Source organism: Aspergillus pseudonomiae, assembly GCF_009193645.1.
Source record: "Aspergillus pseudonomiae strain CBS 119388 unplaced genomic scaffold BDV37scaffold_5, whole genome shotgun sequence".
NCBI classification, from domain to species: Eukaryota; Fungi; Ascomycota; class Eurotiomycetes; order Eurotiales; family Aspergillaceae; genus Aspergillus; species Aspergillus pseudonomiae.
In genome coordinates, this window is record NW_022475997.1 from 121,321 (window position 1) to 137,068 (window position 15,748).

The following is a 15,748-nucleotide window of genomic DNA, read 5'->3' on the forward strand; positions in this document are numbered from 1 at the left end:
AACATGGTCACTCTCTTTCTCGACACTTACCCAATAGAGCGAGCTGCCGAAAAGGCAGCACTGGCAGCCTCGAGAGCATTGGCTCTACTGTCAAGCTAATCCACATATTGACAGCATTCACAGGATATGTGCAACGTGAAAGTGAACCAGTCTATGTCACAAACTCGAATAGAGAAATTTGTCCGCCTTATAGTCGAACACGAACTTGTTCTTTTGCACACTGTTACGCGACCAGAGCCTTTTATGAGTTGTCTACAGCTGGGCTGAGCTGAAATCTATGATCTAGACCTAAAATGGAAAAAAAGAAAAAAGAAAAAATAGGCAAACAAGTGAGACAGATCTCCAGCTGAGATTTCAGTGTGCTAAATCTCTTAAGACATGCAAGGGGTGTTCGTGCCCATTGCCGATCTGTGCTTTGTGGCGCGCTGGGATCCACTTTGGATCATAAGTCTTGGGTGTGATGGGTAACACTGCCATTGACGCCATTCCTTTTAGCTGATAATATGTGCCGATTGAATCTCAAGCCACTGTGGCCTATATCTTACTCCATACTCTGTAGACATACCAGTCTGCCGGAAAGTGGAGTCAACTATCGGAAATTAGAGTTTTGATTCAGCTGGCCAGGTACTATCCCACCAGAACTGATCGGTGCGGTGCGAACTAGTAGATTGATAATCTTGGTTAAGTCCTAACTAATTGAGCTGTTTGATAATACTACTCCCCCCTTCCCTACTTCCTTTCCTGACAGTACTGTGAAACCTCAGAAGTTGAGACGAAAGCGGCCGAGGCGATTTATCTCAACTTCTGAGATTTCTCAACTTGTGAAGTAGTCTTCTGATTAGCCGCAGGCTTCACTGCCCTCGCTTAGTGTATAATAATTACTGTTTTAGGAAAGGGGAATAAGTTCAGTCTCTACTAATTATATACCTTTGACCTAAATAGATAAGGATAATATCAGATTAAAATTTTGAGCATGCTGCTGTATATAAAGTTGTGTGGGCGACCAGACTTACAAGTAATATTTTTATATATTCGGGGTTGAGTAAGAATTTGTACGGGAAATCCAATTGCCCACCGAAATCTGTCTCATCTTCTGGGGTCTCTCTGAGGCTTCACAGCCTATCGTTGGGTTGTTAGCGCCACGGATCGTTTCACCCGAGGTTTGTGCCAGGAGGTCTGGGGCGAAACCCCGGGACAGATAAGGGTAGCCAAAGGCCCTAGGTGTCTGGAGCCTAAGGCCGATGGCCCCGAAGGACGGGCTGGATATCGTCAGAGTTGGAATATATTGTTAGAGTCAGGAGTTTACGAAGGGTCCCCAGACGGCGATCCCTACCAAGCTTAGGGATACGATCTGGGTGACTCGGCAAATCAGCTCGGTAGAAGCGACGAAGGGTGGTTCAACCCCAATGTAGGGCCTAACTAGGTAAAGCAGCTCTCTCGGTTCTTAAGTCGGTGGTGCTATGTGTTCGGTGCCTTTAGGGTGCCTTTGAGGTACCTTGGCCTATCGTTGGGTTATTAGCTCGGTCTACTTGCAGGAATTCACATTAGGGTAAATCAAGATCAGAGTTTGCATTAGGGTCTACATTAGGGTTAAAATAAGGTTTAAAAACAAAATGGTAAGGGCGAGGTCGCGCGACTTGCGTCATTGGGACTCAAATCCAACGCCTTAACCACTCGGCCACCTTACCCCTGGGTTGATGTTTTGCTTACATTATTGTATCTTTGTTACATTAATGGCAGGACATTTTATAACTGTTACAACAGCAGGTTAAGTAAATTGGTGGAATATTTTAGGAATGGATAGCAATAATTAAACCGTTTGTTCGTTCTAGGTACTGCGTATGGTCGTCAGTTTGAACAAAGCCGCTTGGTTTATGGCAGGTAAAAAAATTTGCATCTGTCACAGAGAGAGGTTGTCCAACATGTTATATTAACAAACGAGAAACGGCTGGCTACGGATAATCTCGCCTGAATGTATGCTGCAGTGTCTGGATAAATATTACTCAGTTCATGAGGGACATGTTGCAATCAGTGGCGAATCTGATCAATGTATTCACCGTCGGAATTCTTATTTTTAACCAAGGCCACAATAAGATATGCCAATTGGAAGATCTCACTGCTCGGTTCAGTAATTCAAATTGTGCGCCTGCTGCGTCCCGTTTTTCGACAAATATCGTAGCTTGCTGTTGCTGAGCTGACAAGGTAATAGAATATTTCCCCTTGCCAATTCTAGCCAGGACCACTACACCTCAAGGCATAGCACTTTTCACGGTATTTATCTCTTTCTAGGTGGCGTACAACCTCGTCTTGCTGAAAGAGCTGATCAAGGACGAGCGCATCATTTCGAGTGGTGTCCACTGCAAATCTAGCCCTCGATCATTGACAATGGACTCCAGCTTGATATCCTGCCATTCTTCCCTTGGGGTTTCTTTTCAGTGTGACATGAAGCGTTATGTAAAAGCGTTTAGTATGCGTTCCAATCCATATCAAATTGAAGTGCTTGGCGGAAGAGAATATGTTGAAAAATCATCAAGTGATCTCGAGAAGGGCTTGTTCCTTACCTTCATGTGGGTATGATCAGGGAAAGCTGACGGGTACTCCAACCAGCGCAGCATAGGACACTAATACAGTGGCATGTGCGGCGCACAGTGGTAAAAGTTATCTACCGCCGATATACTTGATTCAAGAACTGAATGACGCCAACTTATCTTCGATAGTACATGGTTGCTGAATAGGCCCACGGCTTCGTTCAATCATCTAGAGTATACTTCGAATCTCGACCGACGAGACATATACCGTATGCACAAAATTATATCTGATGTTGTCATATCAGATACACGGAGTACGTTGTTTCTCCCACGGGCGGTTTGCTAAAACTCCGCGGGTCGATCTCCCCGCGGACCTAGGCTTCTCAATCCCCCGATACCTATGGGGAAACCCCCGCATAATTAGAAGTATATATGATGCTATTGATCGGTGTTATCTTGCAAATCAAAGGATCTTGTGTTCTATTGATAACGCACTCAGCAGGATAATTGGAGAGAAGCGGCAAACACGCTAAGGCAATATGTCAGGGTAAGTCTTGTCCATGCTTGCTTCCGTAACAGTCAGCTGAAATGGATGAACTCACGATCTATGGAAGACCTGGGGACCAGTTCATTGAGCTCACCAAGGCCACCAGCCATGTGCCAGAATCAACGGTTGAGAAAGTGTACAACCAGCTGAAGCCGGTCGCTCCGTCCTTTCTGATAGGCAAGTGGGACGGCGGGGATATCGATACAGGACATATTGGACATAAGCTTCTGAAGGAAATGAAATGGGCTGGAAAAGAGTTCCGATCAGTGGATGACGGTGATCCGATCATGATTTATGATGCAGAAGGCAATCGGGTGTGGAAGAAAGACTGGGGCCATTGCTCGGTACGCATGTTTTTAACTGGGATCGCTCAAAACCATGCTGACATCACGTTATCTCTGGATAGCTAAGGGAGATGGTCTATCGAGGAGTAACATCGACCACCATGATCTATGACGAAAAGCCAATTTTTGACCACTTTCGTTATGTGTCCGACGATATGGTTGCGGGTGCCATGGATACACCCAAGCTGTTTGGCACCCAGGGCACTTACTATTTCTATTTGACTCGCCGCACTCGATCCTCGCTTTGACGTATTCATGTGTAACATACACCTGATTTCAATGGATTGGCTTCTACTTTGTTGTAGAGTAACTTAACACAGGGTTGTAGCTTGGCTTTCAGCTAACAATAGGAGAGGTACAATTGCTTTCCTCCTGCTTGGAATTAGACTGTTTTGCAGGGTAATGATCGTCAATAAGATTGTCTTCCATTGTTCCGTGTCGCTGAAGAGTTCAACACTGACGACAGTTGAGTAGCAAAAGGTAAATATACGAAGAACTTTATTCAGGTTTTGATTGCTATCTTTTAGAGATAAAGTAGAATGGTCCTTCTAAAAACGTATGATGTGAAAGTATTGACTTTACTTTTCTTTTGGTGGCACTCAATCTAACGAAAAGAAAATTGGTGATAAGTCTATAAAAGTCTGGTTTTGGATTGGAACGCCGTGGTTCCTCGGAAATGAAGTAGCGGGCCGTGCAACTACATGCTTTGTTTACTCAATAAAAGTGCATGGAATAGTGTTGCATTGGTCTCTGGGAGAAATAACAAAGTTATTGGGGCACAAATGGAGATCTTTTTGTATTAGTGGGTCCACAGCGGTGATAAAAAAGAATCGCAAAAAGATTAGGTCGTGCCCGGGATCGAACCGGGATTACAGGAATCAGAATCCTGGGTGCTAACCATTACACTACACAACCACTTGTTGTTTCAAATCGATCTAAATTTAAGAATAGAAACTTAATTTTAATAAAATACATCGGTCACCGTCGGGGTAGAGCAGGCAGAGTACATACACATACTCAAAGCTAATTCCCAGCCTGGAATAGCAGAGCAATTATTGATGTAAAGTATTGTATTAAATTAGCGGCAGAGTAATTTTATTTGTCTGTAGTCGCTCTTTCAGGTAGATGTTTTCTCTTTGCCGTTTCTTTACGGATATATATATCATGTGCGAGTGAGTGGAGTGTTTGCTTGATATCGCTCGACTAGATTATTAGACCATTATCATGGATAGGTAGACGAGGGCATCTCAAAGCTCAGTAAAGGGCTTTTAAGGTAAGAGGATTTTTTTCTCTTTTCATAAAAAGGAACAAGAAAACTAATGTGCAGTGAGCCGGAGGCGCTGCAAAATGGATAATGGCTGGATCGTCTCCCATCATCCAGAATGGTCCACCATTCCTAACTAAACGATACTGCCGTAGGGATTCTCGCTATACATGTAGATAGCCACTTGTTGTAGTCTACAACTACTGATGAGAACCCTGGATATCGCCCCAGCATCTTATGTGAGAAACAAATGTCTGTGGATATTACCGGATTCAAGAAGAAATTAATTCGAAGCCCGGGCTTGACGCCAAAAGAATGAAGTCCAACGCGGTAGCAGCAAAGTAAAACCCAATAAGACAGAATATGGACATCAAAGGTAGAACAAAGACCCCAAATATGGTCAATCACTGAATCAGAGGTCTGAAAAGGAGGAAGTGAGAACGGGAGAACCTTCATCTTCCAGACTGCCCCTATGGTGAGTCTGTCGAACATGATATTTCATGTTGTCCTTCCAGTTGAATGCTCTTCTGTAGCTCTTCTTCTTGACACTCATCTTGATCAGGAAGACATGCTTGAGCCGAATATGTCTCATCAACGTTGCCTCGCCGCATAAAAGAACATGGATATAAATATGGAGGGATAGGGGAGGAGCCACGAGCGCAGACAGCATGGTTTACCTACATGGGATAGCTGATATGGTGGGCGGATTTACATAGTGATTTAACTTCATTTCATTCATTTTTTTTTTTATGTATTGGGCTTGCGACTTATTATATCGGAGTTAGACATGTCTCACCAGTTATGTGGCAGGAGAGCAGACAACCAAAAATTCGGTTCTAACGGTTTGATAGGGATAATATTGACTACTCACTTTGTTGGTTGCCTGGGTCGTTGCAACAACTTGTCAATCAATGAGCATCCATTGCGTCAGTATATAAAAGATATAACACTGACGGCACCCAGACGGCACAAGACCAGAACGAGTTTGGATATCAACCAATGGCTGCGTTTCCTCTGTCAACGTGTGCCATAAATTGGAAATAATATCCCTACAGTGATAGCTCAGCTTGAACCATAGAAAAGAATGGGCTGTGATGCAGGGGGGAATAACCACTAATTTCTCTACATAACAGATGGTTGTTGCTATCACCCCTAAGCCTTGCATTCAGTGCGACAGGGGTGCTATTCCCTCTCAACCATAAGATCTCACTTTAGTTATCATGAACAACCCCAGTAACATTCCCCGCGCTCTGCCAGAGATCAGGGCTCGCATCGTCCCCGTGACATGGAACCCTGTAATTGTGTCTTCCTCTTTCTGGCTCGACCACCGCCGGCTCACCCCATATATCCCCTCGCCACATGGCTCGGTGCATCCTCGGTCTGTATCCGACGGGATGTCTCGCAGCTAGTGCATCCTTGGAAAGTTTAGGTCCCTCTTTTGTATGGATTCAGCAGCTAGGTGCTGGGCCCAGACTCAAATATTGAAGCTAAAATCTCCTTCCACAACTCTAATCGACTCCTAGAAGGAAAGTGAAAACGAGGTGATCGGATGCCGAAAGTGAAAGAACCCAGAACAAGGGCAATGATTGTCGGAAAGCTTTCGCGTACGTGAACGATGCACTTAAAGTCCAGGATCTGCTGTTGTAGCCCGGTGAAAACTTCTGGAGCTGAAGTCCGGCTCGCTCAGTTACTCCATCGAATCAACTGTAGTTTTCCATTAGAAATTACTCCGGAGTAGAGAACGACGGGTACCTGCTTGTAACTTGTAGATAGGGACCATTTTTTGGCCCCTGAGGGATGCTCTCCCTAGTTGAGCTTGCTGATCCTTCCACTCCACCAGATGTCGTCATGCCGTGCTGTGAAAAGAACGTTGGTGGGACGAAAAGGGCCACTGTGGCTTCTGCCCCGCTTCCTACTGCGGTAGTGATATGAGGCTATCGAACATGATATTGTTTAAATATTATAACCCTACCAAGAAGTGTCTCGTTGTCTATTCCTAAATCATGTCAAGAAGCATAAGCAGTTGGGACTAGCAGAGTTTTTGTCAATTAATGATCCGCAAACCCACTCACGATCGTTTCAAGTTCTACCACAGCACTAGCAAGACCTACTTCTTGTTTTTGTTGTACCAACCAGCCAAGACAGAACCAAAGCTTTCAAACAGATCCAAGCAGAAGTTACAAAGGCCGTAGACTCAACTTTCGAGAATTAATGCCGAATTTCCGACTGTCGACTGTAGCCAGGCCGTCGCACGTGACATATACTATATCCCGTAAAGATCAGCAACTCCCTCAACTTTCAAGATTCAAGAACCTCCAACCTCGGGGTGAGACAGGGAGTAATAGCTAAAATCAAAGCTCCTCTTTTTATTTGCCGGCTATTAGCTCCACCGACTTGAGCCGTCTCACGTACCCACTTCATCACTCATCACACCGCTCAGCTAGCCACTGTTTACTCTGGCGCAAGACTTCTAGCCCTAATGCCAAGAGGCGAGAGGAATGTGCGTTCATGCATCGTTTCTGTGTACTGAGATGTACGGAAGGACTCTATTTCCTCTTTCACGGTCCGTACCTTACAGGATAACATCCACGTGCTGCTGGGCGCCCCGTGTTCGTTCCATACACCACCACGGAGGATGCGCCTATTTTACCCCTTCTGCTTCTCCCGATCGGCTTGGTTTTTAGTGGTGTAGATTAATCTATTATAATTCTTGTACCGAAGCTAAGAGATCAAGAGTTCGGCATTGCCGAGAATACAACTGCCAAAGTACGCGTTGTGAGAGCGCGAAACGTAAAAATCGAATGAGTTGGAGTGTAGCCGAGATTAGTGAGGATATCCTCCACCAAGAGACCAAAGATCTAAAAGCAAAAGGCTAGGAATTGAGACGACCCAAGAGCAGATGCATTAGCGAACAAAAAAATAAAAAAAAGGTCGCAAATTGCGATGCTACAAAGATTCATCAAACTGACTAAGTTGAAAACCTTAAGCAGGGTTCATATTGGCCCAGGCGGCAGATTGCACCAGCTCGGCTAGTAGGATGTACAGTGTACTCCTGCCCTCCTAGGCAGGTGTAAAGCATTATCCACTGTATGATTCGTGCCGTAGGACATCGTGCAAGCGTGCTAGATCGGTTTAGTTCACGTGGAAATCGGTCTGATGTTGCGACCCAGACCGCAGATTAGCGTTTTTAGTCGGGTCCACCGTCGGTCACCGGTATCGCCGATTGATCCCGTCGCAAATCCTGCCCGACATGGTTCAGAAACACCAGATGGTGCCAGCCATATTCGCCTTTATGGCCAAATTGGTTATCTGATGATCTTATTACCAGCCTGCGAGAACCCCTCTCATCCTACGTCTCCACTGCAGAAGCTCGTTTTTGAGCTTTGTTTAGGTGATAGAACGTGATAAAATGGACAAGAGGATTTTAGCGTGGGATGTGGGCCATGAATTCCAAATCACCGATCGTTAGTTCGGATGGGGTCGCCCTTCAATTCCAAGAAATCTTCCCAATAGTGGGTCGCCGTGACTTCCAGTTTAGGCTAGGGCACCTCCAATGAGATGGCCCTATAGAGTCACTATGGATGCACGCCCTGGAACCGATCTGCAAGTGATATCTCCCATCTAAGATTCTGCAAAACCCATTAAGTTGCCCACGAGCCCAACTGCTGCCTTGCAGGCGCATTGACTTATTCGTTGCTTCATGGCTTCGATATCCTCACGAACCTGTCAACCTTGACTGGCGATCGCTGACAAGCGCTACCCAACTACACCACGCTCCTTTAGCCATTCTTTCAGCGAAACACCGTCATCATGGGGTCAGAACTCGGAATCACCCCAGAGTCTAAGCCGCAGGCCGCATACACCCCGGTCAGCATCTGGTGGGCATGCTGGGCCGGCGTGTGGACCACCGCCGTGGTGCTGGGTATGATCTATCTCATCGCCAACCGCAACATGCCGATTCTCCGAATACGCGGCCTGGGTCTCTCGTTATCAGCAATAGTACTTCTTCATTTGTATTGGGCATCTGTCCAATTCGGGGTTATGATCGGTGCCATCATGCCGGGAGACGCCCAGTACTGGATTATGGGTACTTATTTGCCCTGCGGAATCGCCCTCTTCCACGCTTCCAACAGCCGTTTTCTCCACGTCGCAAAGCATCAGCGGAAATATGCCCATCATGATAGCCGTCTTCCCGAATCCCTTCCTGATGAGAAGCCCAAAACCGGGTTGTTTGGCCGCTTCCGCCGACTGGAGTATACGAAAAGGATCATCATTCTGGTTGGTATCGCAATGGTCGTTCAGATATTCCTCACTATCCTCATGTGGGTAATTTCTCGCAAGTGGCACAGCTCTTGGGGAATCCCCGGCACTGAGGTTACGGGTACTCCGATGGAGCAGGCGACGGAACAGGGCCGAGGCTGGGAATGGTAAGAATACCGTGGATGCCGATGCGAAGCGGTCGCTATTATAGTGGATACTAACTTAGATTAGGTGGCCTGGTGTGTTTTGGCAGTTCTTTTGGGCCTGGCTTGTTGCCCCCATCGTTCTCTGGAAATCTCGGCATATCCATGATACCCAAGGCTGGCGAGTTCAGACCATTGGCTGCGCTATCGCCAAGTGAGTATACAAAGTGAAGAAGACAGGACCCCCATTATTAACATATTACGCAGCCTCCACGCTACACCGATGTGGCTCATCGCTCTCTACGTTCCGGGCATGGAAGTGGTCAACCAGTATTGGATTCCTCCGCAGTGGTAAGTGTTTCAACATCTATGTTTGCAGAACGCGACTTTCCTGACCCAGTATAGGATTTGCTTATCCATTTGGATCATGGAAATATTCACCGTCTTTCTTCCCTGCTGGGAAGTAATGCGCCACCATGCTCTCCGCCAAGAGACGTTCAACGCGATCGAGCAGTGGGAATCAAAAATGAAGTCGTCTGGCTCAGAAGCCAGGTCACTCAGCTCCATCCCTACCATGGTCGAATCCATGATGTCTGGCTGGAAATCTACCAACGGCTCCGTCGATACCACCGGCTCTCGCGACAGTATCCTAACCATGGGTGCCCTGGAACACGTCCTGGAACGCAATCCCGCCCCTCTTCAGAAGTTCTCCGCCCTCAACGACTTTTCTGGCGAGAATGTCGCCTTCCTCACCAGCGTTGCCGAATGGAAAAACTCGCTACCCAAGGCACTCCGAGAGAGCACCACCCCCATAGACGACAACCTGAAGGAATTGCTACACGAACGTTTCAACCGCGCATTACACATTTATATCAAGTTCATTAGCGTCGGCCACGCCGAGTTCCCCGTAAACATCTCCTCCCAAGATCTCCGAAAACTCGAAAACATCTTCGAAGGGCCTGCTCGTGCCCTGTACGGCGAGAAGCGCGCTGCCGTCGATCCTGTCACTCCTTTTGATACCCCCAGTTTCCCCCTGAAATCTCTTTCCTCACCCAGCTTCGGAAACGGCTCCCAGGTTGCGCTCCACCCAGTGTCATCAGATGACCGCGTGCAATTCTGGGGTGAAGTTCCGGAGGCTTTCGGGCCAACTGTCTTTAACGACGCCGAGAAGAGTATCAAGTATCTCGTTCTCACCAATACGTGGCCCAAGTTTGTCAAGAGCTACAGAAACTCTGCTGATTCTATCAAGGGAGAAGCTGTCTGATCAGCTTCTGGGGCGTGTGCGACGAGATCCACTCTGTCGAGGCCTGTATATAATAATATGCTAATATGCTTGGATACACAGTGTATATATGCAAACGGTGTCTTTCTTATGTCCTAATACCTTGCCCTGTTTATGATGGTTTTGATTGTACATGTATGAGTTCTGATTTCATGTGGGATTTTGCTTGGATACCAGTTTGTTATGGGGCTTCCTAGACTCGGAGGGCTTCTTGTCTTATCACCTGTTCTTGTTATTGCAGAGTGCGCCTTCTTTCTTTCTGTCTTTCTTTGACTCCCCCTTTTGCATTCCTCTTTCTCTTCTGTCTGGTATTCGAATATACGGACAATGGTGCGGATATATCGTGTTATCATGAGTCTATTCAATATTTAGACCAGTGAATCTAATTTTCACCTTGAGAACCAAGTCATGCATGTGCTGACACTGGTTTCAGCTAAAACTACAAGTGCCTCAATCTGCAGTACAATTTTAGAAAATAATCCCAACTCCCCCAAACAAGCATCCAATAGCTGAAGAAATAACACCAGCCGAATTCCCAACCCAATTAGATATCATTACTAAACCATGATTATACACGAAACAACCCAATCACATATAAACCACCCCATCACTCGGCATCGCAACCTCCCCACCAGAGAAAGCACAGCGTCCAATGCCCACCCCATCCGCCGTGCCTTCATCCACAACCCCCCATTGCAGAGGCATAGTCTCCACGCCATCTCCCTCTACAGAAGACCCAGGATAGCATGCCGCAGCAATAGCCCGACTACAACTCCCAGCCACGGGCATGCCGGACGCAAACCGGCGAAAGCCCAACCCCACCAGACCCAGCAGCATGACCCCCCCGACAACAATCGCACTGACGATCGCAACTGGGGAGTATCCGCACGTGGCGAAATCGAATGACCGGAAACGCTCCAGCTGCATGTTATACGTCTCCACGTTGACGAGGAACAGGCTCTGGGATATGAGCCAGTGCAGCACGGTGGAGAAGACCAGCAGCGGGATGGCGTAGGTGTAGGGCAGCGAGAGAAAGTAGGTGGTGCGCTGGGAGCCCTGCGGGGTCGAGGAGACGCGGAGGCCCTTTCGGTGGAGTGCGTAGTTGCTCCATTCTGCGGCGAGGGTCATGGCCGTGAGGACGCTGTTGGAGACGAAGTAGAGCATGGAGAAGACGACTTGGGGTGTGTTTGCGATGATGGTGTTGGTGATTAGGGACGGCGGCCAGGCGTTTCCACTGATGAGGGTGTCTGTGTTTGTGATGCCGAGTCCAGACCAGATCTGGCCTTTGTTGCCGAGTTGGCTGAGCCCGAAACATAGAAGCCCGATGCAGATCGCGATAGCGATGGTGTAACTAATAGTGGGTTCTGCTTAGTGGGGGGTGGCTTGCTAGGGTTGTATTTTTGGGGTATATGTGCCTACCATATTATACAGATGATCCATCGGACTATTGAGACTGCCGTGGCCCATCTTTGGGGTTTCCCTTTGTAAAGGATGGGCCCGGAGGGTGGACTATTGGCTAGTGTCTTGGACGTGAGACAATGGTCTCTTTTTCTTGTCTCAGGAGTCTTTAGGAATGAAGCTACCGCGTCGCCGGTTGTGAGAAGGGGCAACTCGGTCATGGTGAGAGCCACGGCGCAAATGATGATTGCTTTGACAACATTGAAAACGATAACGATAATAGCCAGAGGCAGACTATACTCCAGTTTGCATTTCCCCGGAATCCTTTCTGCTAGGCAAGATTTCACGCGGTAGCCACCGACTATCCAGTTGTCGACATGCGCACGGATTTCCGGAAGTTGGTCGCGGCATATTGTCTGCATGTCACAGGCATACACGGTGTGGTTGCAACACATCCATGCGTATGGATTATTTCCCCTCATGGGGGTAGAGGCTCCCTGGTACGAGAGAAAGTCGAAGTCGGTGTCGTTTGGGTGAAAATCATCGGTGAGTAAAAGTACGCTGCCGTATTCATTTTGGAAATTCGTGGCGTAAGCGGACATGCAGTCGGCATTTTTCAGGGGGTAGAGCTCGCCGTGCTGTCCCTTCTCGAGCATTCTTGCGAATGAGAAGTAGGGGTTCATATACCTGACAGTATCCGTTTCTATATCATCGTGAGGTGGCCGGACGGTGTTCGCATTGAAATCGGAGAACGGCTTGTTTCCTGCAAAGATTTCGTACTCGACGTTTGTGATTGTCGAGAAGATGGTCGAGTTGTAGCTGTTATACAGGTTATTATTTGCCGATAAAATGTATGACTTGGAGGTAGAGTAACAAATGCCAACCTACAATAGGTGAAGAGGTAGAGATGATAGGGCTAGAATTAGCCAGAGAATGAGTTTCATCTTCGAGATCCGAAATAAATTCCGCACGCTAGATACTCCAATGTCCAGCCATTGATTCTTCAGATGTGCACGATCAATCTCCGTCCGTGTAGGGGCGCATAGGCATTGCTGTCTTAAAGTTAGGATTCAAGCACCATGCCTGCAGGTAAAAGCAGTATCTCTCTACCATAGTATAGGAACTCGCGCAAAGCAGAGCAGTGCTTAGGATGTTGATGACCAAGTGAAGTCCAGTACTCATTCTCTTGGTCTTGGTGCAGTCGCCGGTGTAGAGCACTCCGCGATTTTCTGTGAGATCATGATGTGACACGGCCCAGGCGACAAAGGAAACATTGAATAAGAGTACGATAACACTCGCTAGCGATCCTAGATATAGCGACCGTTTCCAGTTTTCTGTTTTGCGTTTCTTGTTGTGTTTTCGCGTCGATTCAACTGCCTTCCGGTCGCAGATGTCTTTCCCAGCTTCGCTCGACGAGTCTGGCCCCAATGGTTCTTCATCCCTTGGAATTGAAAGCAGTTCGACCGTCTCCGCCCGGTCGAATCGTTTTTGAATCATGGCCTGTGACTGAGAGGGAGACTAAGTAGCATCGGTGGTAGATTCGCCATAACAAAGTCGACGTATAAAAGGAAATTCAGAATCGACATGCACCTTGTCACCCAAGGCTGACATTTCGCGGGGGTCCAGATTGGTCCCTAAATAGGGTCGAGGCAGTGACACTCTTAGCGTGTTTAATTTAAATTAGGTAGCAGAGACTGAAGAGTAAGCACGCTGATCCTTTCCCAGAAGCGAATCGTTCGAATTGATATTGGGGGCCATTCAAAGACATCGCAGCTAACTTAGCCCTCTCATAGGCCAACGGGACGGGTATGCCTTGATCGACAGGCAAGTCCCTTAACCTACATATACGCGGTGGAAAAAGCAACAGGACGATGAGACAAATGTAAATTATATTTACCTATAAACGAATCGATTCCAGCTTAGACCTCCTTCGCTACACAAAGCTTTCTGAAGTCTATAAGCTTCTGAGCGCATGGCGCGAGCTAGATATTTCTATAATTAGATTAGGGCAAACATGAGATAGGTGGATAACAAGGTTGATGGTTCGCAGGCTGCCGAAGTGGTGCCATCACCTCTCAATGTCCGGCTTCGAGCCTGTCCCCAGCCTCTGAGCTGCGTCATTTCTGCTATATACGTCTGTTTCATAGCCTGACTATGTACCGTCGTTGTCCTGTCAGCCTGTTCCCATGCCCTATATATACTCATCACAGTCAACCATCGTTCGCAAAATAAAGGCACTCGCTCTTAAGACCTTGGTTGAGGGCAGGTGAGTTGACCATTGACTAATTGAAACACCCCATCTGTAGCATGTTAGCTCAAATCAGCTTAATATTGGTCCAGCACTCACCTTGGTTAAACGAGATCCTAGCCGCCCTTCTCTGTGATCCCCGAGCAACATATTCTAAGGGACGCTGGACGACATTATCGCACCAACAATCGATTCGGTACCTGTCCTGAGAGATCCTGAGGTACTGACAGCCCCAGCAACCGCCACGCGCAAGTCCTTGTCCACTAGTTACAATATTTAGTATCCACAGCATGCAAGGCAGAACAGAGAGAAATATGAATGCGGAGACTACGGGGTTGTACATACTTTGGTAGAGCAATCAATGACTCGCTCAAAGTATCCCAACCAAGGCAAGTGTTCAAGCCCACTTCCGTGGGGCGTGCGTTCCCACCGGCGGCTCTGCAATTGCCGAATAGCCCGATTCGAGGCAGTGCTGGTGGTACGTTCGAGTTTCCGGTTGCTTGATTCAAGTTGCTGGCAGGTGGTACATTGGCCGGCGGTACAGGTTCGCGCTTTATCGGTGAGTTTGGTGGCACCGGTGGCTCACCCGTGCTCGGTTCAAGATTTCCATATCTTGTATCTGGAACTGCGACATTCAATGCAGGCTGAGCGGCTCTGTTGGCTCCACCTCGGTTCGGCTCCGGTGGTGCTGCGTTGATGTTTATCGCTGGTAGTATCTGAACTCCCACACACTGGTCGTGTATCTGTCGAGTAGATGAAACTGGAACCTGGTATGTATTTCCTCTAGCTCCTCCTGTTCCGCTGCTTCCGGCTTGACTTCCGGGTCCAATTCCTATACCGACAGCCAAAGCTGAGAGCTACAGAGCAATGAGGATTAAAGGCTGAAACATCTGTGTGGTGTTGAGAATGAGTGACTGACACAATTGTGAGGGTGGAAGAAGAGTGGTTACTTAGGGCAGGAAACAAGGTTATAAAGCAAGATGTTATCATTGCCGTGTTACCTGATCGCTTGAGAAGATCCTGTTCCCGCTTTGGTAGGACAAAGGAAGTCTATATTTCCTTAGACCATTTTCAGTTATTGTAGTCGATAAAGACCATTTTTGGCGAGTAGTTATTCGGAAAGGGCTACTAACGCCAATACCGGCTACTACGACAAAGTCACGTGCATCGTAGCAGTGACACGACCAAACGTATCAGCGACACGACGAGCTCGTAGCACCGACAAGACACATCGTATCACTGACACGAAGAGTCGTAGCAGTGACATTACAAGGGAGGATATATATAAGAACACTCATTTCATGTACTTAGTTTAGTTCTTCGTGATCAATCCAAATTGTTACTACAGAGTTACCTTTAGTAGCACGACTAGTTTCAACTCGTTCGCACTCTTCTAACTATTAAGTATATGTACTTAGTAGGCCCGGCCCTTTGGACTCGAGTCTAGTATCGACGGCAGTCTTGTGTCGACTTCCGCCCTACCAAGACCGCAACCCGACAACGACGGAAGTCGAATAGCGACTTCAGGTTAGTAACCCTCGAAACGTGGTCCGCTAACTGGTCACAGACTTGACGAAGCCCCGGGCGTAACAAGGTCATCTTAAAAGCAGACGACGAGAAGCTCCCAGAACCAGTTCCTTTACCGACACCAGCTTCGACACCACCTACTCTCAAAATTGAATTTTAGGAGAAAAGGAACTTGAGCATTAGGCTAGTCACTTATTATTGGTAAAG

The 15,748-nt window shown here is 47.4% G+C and overlaps 3 protein-coding genes and 1 non-coding gene across 4 annotated transcripts; 2 read left to right on the forward strand and 2 right to left on the reverse strand.

Annotated features, from left to right (window-relative positions):
* Nucleotides 1–3,067: 3,067 nt before the first annotated feature.
* Nucleotides 3,068–3,667, forward strand: BDV37DRAFT_295229 (DUF4334 domain-containing protein; the record flags this gene model as incomplete). The annotated part of the gene is made up of 3 exons (XM_032089812.1): nt 3,068–3,075; nt 3,143–3,419; nt 3,482–3,667. 3 exons carry the CDS (start codon nt 3,068–3,070, stop codon nt 3,665–3,667), a joined length of 471 nt encoding a protein of 156 aa, XP_031945959.1.
* Nucleotides 3,668–4,262: 595 nt separating this feature from the next.
* BDV37DRAFT_t29 lies at nt 4,263–4,334 on the reverse strand. Its single transcript has one exon. It is a non-coding gene; the product is annotated as a tRNA-Gln (tRNA).
* Nucleotides 4,335–8,219: 3,885 nt separating this feature from the next.
* On the forward strand, nt 8,220–10,405 carry BDV37DRAFT_295232 (uncharacterized protein). Its single transcript, XM_032089813.1, has 4 exons — nt 8,220–9,110; nt 9,175–9,300; nt 9,354–9,437; nt 9,492–10,405. Exons 1-4 carry the CDS (start codon nt 8,494–8,496, stop codon nt 10,348–10,350), a joined length of 1,686 nt encoding a protein of 561 aa, XP_031945960.1. The 5' UTR covers nt 8,220–8,493; the 3' UTR covers nt 10,351–10,405.
* A 435-nt stretch (nt 10,406–10,840) lies between these two features.
* BDV37DRAFT_295234 (uncharacterized protein) lies at nt 10,841–13,263 on the reverse strand (the record flags this gene model as incomplete). The annotated part of the gene is made up of 4 exons (XM_032089814.1): nt 10,841–11,719; nt 11,788–12,585; nt 12,655–12,818; nt 12,877–13,263. 4 exons carry the CDS (start codon nt 13,261–13,263, stop codon nt 10,957–10,959), a joined length of 2,112 nt encoding a protein of 703 aa, XP_031945961.1. The 3' UTR covers nt 10,841–10,956.
* Nucleotides 13,264–15,748: the final 2,485 nt, after the last annotated feature.

Excerpts from the sequence above, each read along its gene's own strand:
- BDV37DRAFT_295232 (XM_032089813.1), top strand. The coding sequence starts at position 8,494 with ATGGGGTCAGAACTCGGAATCACCCCAGAGTCTAAGCCGCAGGCCGCA. Across the intron at positions 9,301-9,353 it reads ATTGGCTGCGCTATCGCCAA|CCTCCACGCTACACCGATGT; the intron begins GTGAGTATACAA and ends CATATTACGCAG. Across the intron at positions 9,438-9,491 it reads TATTGGATTCCTCCGCAGTG|GATTTGCTTATCCATTTGGA; the intron begins GTAAGTGTTTCA and ends GACCCAGTATAG.